This window comes from Vigna unguiculata, chromosome 5, assembly GCF_004118075.2.
Source record: "Vigna unguiculata cultivar IT97K-499-35 chromosome 5, ASM411807v1, whole genome shotgun sequence".
NCBI lineage: Eukaryota > Viridiplantae > Streptophyta > Magnoliopsida > Fabales > Fabaceae > Vigna > Vigna unguiculata.
Window position 1 is genome coordinate 16,317,293 of NC_040283.1, and position 4,219 is coordinate 16,321,511.

At 31.5% G+C, this 4,219-nt stretch overlaps 1 protein-coding gene across 1 annotated transcript; it reads right to left on the reverse strand.

Annotated features, from left to right (window-relative positions):
* Nucleotides 1-571: 571 nt before the first annotated feature.
* LOC114183727 lies at nt 572-4,219 on the reverse strand. Its single transcript, XM_028070846.1, has 9 exons — nt 4,048-4,219; nt 3,897-3,966; nt 3,617-3,820; nt 3,118-3,299; nt 2,813-2,993; nt 2,525-2,736; nt 1,718-1,843; nt 1,512-1,615; nt 572-936 (listed from the first exon to the last, which is right to left on the reverse strand). The coding sequence occupies exons 1-9, from the start codon at nt 4,079-4,081 to the stop codon at nt 772-774; spliced, it is 1,278 nt and encodes a 425-aa protein (XP_027926647.1). The 5' UTR covers nt 4,082-4,219; the 3' UTR covers nt 572-771.

A 4,219-nucleotide genomic window follows, 5' to 3' on the forward strand; every position in this document is an offset into this window, starting at 1 on the left:
AAAATTAGAATATAAATAAATTTTAAAGAAACTAACGATAAAAAAAATATAACAAAAAAATAAACTAAAAAATGTAACAAGAAAATAAAAAGTAAAAAAAAAAGAAAAAAAAAATTATATATATATATATATATATAAATGTTCATATTCAGTGTTTATATATATATATATATTTTAGATGTCAACATCCGGTTATATAATTTGAATAACCGGATTTTGATATCCCGTCATCTAAATAATCTTTATTATTTCAATAAGTAAAATGATACTTTTTTTTTAAGTTGAGTTGATAGAAAAAGCTTAAGGAACTTTAAAGTGTTTGTGAAATCTTTTCATTAGAAAAGAGTGACTCCTAAACATTTCAATCTACAAATTGTGTTACATTTTAGTAAAAATAGAAAAAGGATAAAACAAAAAATCGTATAAACATTTTATTAAAATTAAGAAATTTATTATATTTCTTCTATTCACTAAACAGAGAGGCTCTAAAAAGGAAAAAAAGAAACAATAAATTTTAAATTTAGTGCTTCTCGCTTGATACATCAAGTTAAATCAAAAGATAACCAAATAATAAACATAATAAATGGCAAACATTTATTAAATGAAATTCTCCTAATTATTGTGATCAAGATCCACGTCTAATTATTGTGATTTAGTGGTATATTATGATATATTATGTGACAATTCCTATAAATTTTCACGCTATGTTGCCAATTCAACCAAATTAAAAATCTCCATTATATGTACATGCCATATCAACAATATTCATAACTACCATATGTGCCTAATTTTATGCCACTCTATCTTTTGCTTGCTCCTGAGAACTCTTGTTTTTGGATGTGGAAAATGTATTTCTGTATTTTGTGCCAAACCAATAGCCACTCCTATTCCCAAAATCAGCATAATCATGTATACTAGCAGAGATACTTTATGAACCTGCAACCACCATCAGATAGCAAATTTAATGTGCAAGAATGATGGAAAATAAAAGGACTTTTTGACAAATAACAAAGAGAAACTAATAAAGGAATAGAAAAAAGACATTTAATACCTTCAAAACCTTCAAAATAAAAGGAAAAATGTTAACCAATGTCATAAGAGCAGGGATTCATTTCCAATGCAGCTCCAATGACAAAAGACTTTTATGTTCTAGTTTTAGATTGTACTTATTTTTTTAAGTAGACTTTGTTTTGTGTTAGTCTAATGGTGGCCTATTTTAAGCAGTTTTCCACTTATTTTAATAAGCAAATTCTTTCTACTTTTAAAACAAATGGCTTTATATTTTAAATTACTTAAATTCATTTTCAGTAATAGTAAAAACTAAAAAGAGGCCACAAATAGACTTGGTTAGCACCCTAATAGTAATAGCTTGGAGAACTGACATCAACACACTTTCTCGTACTCTGTCTTCTATACATATATCCTATTATTGGCTGAAAATTATGGAAATCACAAATGTTGGAGAGTTACACTTCTCATTTAATGAATTTATTTGGGCAAACAACACATACCTTATCCACAACCTTGCATTTCTGAGGAAAACTTCTGTCAGCATGTGCAAGACTATATCGTAGCATTCCAACTATGGCAGACGCAGTTGCTGGACAATCACAATCTGCAGAATAGATAAAAGCTGTTAAATTTATATGAATTTAGTGATGTGAAATAACTTTCAATGAAGAAGAAAGGTGTCAAGGTGATAAAATTAGAAAGGTACCTGGGATGTCAAATATTTGCTTAGTGGGGGGAATTCCCAATACCCTTCCCAGATGTCCACGCACATGAGCACGCTCAGTGTGTGAAAGGAGATCCCCATGAGTGAAAACAAGTACTGGTTTGTCATCTGCTTGTAATAGAAATAAACAATCATATTCACTATATAGAATAATAGTAATTTGGTCTCTGTCACGGTGTATATAAGATGAATGATGACAGATATGGTTAATATCAAAGTTAATAGAACATAGCCCTTAATTTGTATAATACATTATGAAGAGCAATTACACTGACACTGAGACGAATCTAAGTGTTAATCTGAGTTTCATATTGAATAAAAATGAGAAAATTGGATAGTATATAAGAAACAAGATCTACAAATCCATTATCTTGAGAATTTGGATACGAGATGTGCCATCATCTTTTAAATGGGTTGTTTAGGTTTTGTAGTACTAGAATTGTCTTCCATAATTCACTCTCTGCTGTTGATATAAACTGATGTCAATAACAAAAAGCTCGTACTTAGTATAAGTATCATAAGAACATGAAAAGAGAGATGAACTCAAGACAATATACAAGGTTCCTGTGTCCTCTCTGTCCAAAAGTCCTATAGCACATTCATTTTCTGTCAACCTCTCTCTTCCCCTTCTCTCACCTTCTATCAAGGTGACAAACACCCACTTTAACATTCCACAAGACAGACAAATCATGTGTACTTCATATAGGATAATACAAATTTTGAATCAATGTGCAGTTTCATCAATATAGAAATGTATAACATTTATATCAGGTTGAGCGATGCAAATACCTTTAAATGAAAGGAATGGGCAATTGAAAGTAGAAACAATTGTTTCAACGTACTGTGTCTCCAAAGCACCAGCATTCTTCATTGCTTTCAGAACCAGGAGACCATTAACAACATATATTACAAAATTAACTTTTCTGGTCTCACTGGAAAAGTAACCTTTGTTGTGAGCTTTGCTCTCCAAAATTGTCCTCAATCTCTCATCATCTGTTTTCCTGATATGTGATTGCAGAATTGAAGCAAAAGTTAATGTAAGTAAATGAGGTAATTAAGCGTATTAAATATTCAAACCTGACAACAAGCTCTCCATGACGGACACCTTTTGTCATCCAACCCTTCAACATTCTAATGTTCTCATCTTTGTCCAAGTTATATGACAAACTGCGTGTATCATACAAACAAATAGAATTTGAAGATCTTGGCATCATATACTCCTGGAGGAAGTATGTTCCATTCTCTGTAAATGAGTTATCTGGCATAAAAAGATATAGGAAATTTCTTAGGTGAATAATGTACTAAGATACATGCTATCATGAAATGAAATTATTTCTTCTTTCTTGAAATTGACATCTAAATTGATGCGCTAAAAGTTATACATGATTCTTGTGCTCTTGCTGGTGCCAATTTGTCATCCTCGAGCACTTTAGAGATTCTATTTATGAGACTACTTTTCCCAGATCCACTTGGACCAACCATTAAGAGGCATGTTGTCTTTGGTACATCATGATCACTTGTCTCTAAGCCACCAACCTTCTCAATCCATGCTCCAGGCTTATATCTGAGCCAATGAGACCATAATACATGACAATCAATATTAAATATCACACTTGCAATAGCCTTATTCATGAGCTCTGCAACTATGCATATCAATTTAAAAGTTGATTTTAGAATGATATGAATATCAATTTCAATCACGTACTTGAGTATTACATAAAATATAGGCATTTCAAGGGATTACAAATATTATGGTCTGACCTACATGATACTGTTATAAAAAAATTTGTGCTCAAACCAAATCATAGGAAAACTAATCCTACTTGACAACAATTAGGAACCAAACAAATATTCTGTGAGCTGTTCAATACGAATAAACACCTCAAAATCTTTTGTTTCTCCCTCTTCAAATCCCTTTGACGAATCTTCAATTCATCACAAGAACATTGTAGGTAGTTACTAGGTTTTATCTTTTCAGTGACTTCAAGATTAACCCTAGAAAGATTTGTCCTTTCTTCATCAATTTCACTGTTAATCGACCCCCTTTCTATCTTGTTGCTTTCATCCTGCAAGATCATATTATCCCTGAAACATTGGAGATCACAAAATCATCATCATAACTCTATGCTAACGTCAACCAAGTGATTGGTAGTAATCATACCCGATACCGAATGAGGAATGAGAAGAAAACCAGAGAGAATTTTCCTCGGAGCAAGAATCTTCCTCTGTACCTGAATATTGGGACATGGATAATTTGATCAAACATAAGAAAGAACATATCTTTTCAAGGAATAGCAGAAGATAAATACTACCATGAGCAACAATATAATCACCACCACCACCCATGTTGATGCTGATATATCTTACTTTTTCAGATTATTGTGATTGTTTGTTTCAAGCTAAGTCAGAGGTCTAATTTAAAGGAATGAACTAACAAAAAAAAATACCAAAAACACTAACAGATAAAGTCACTGTCACACTACT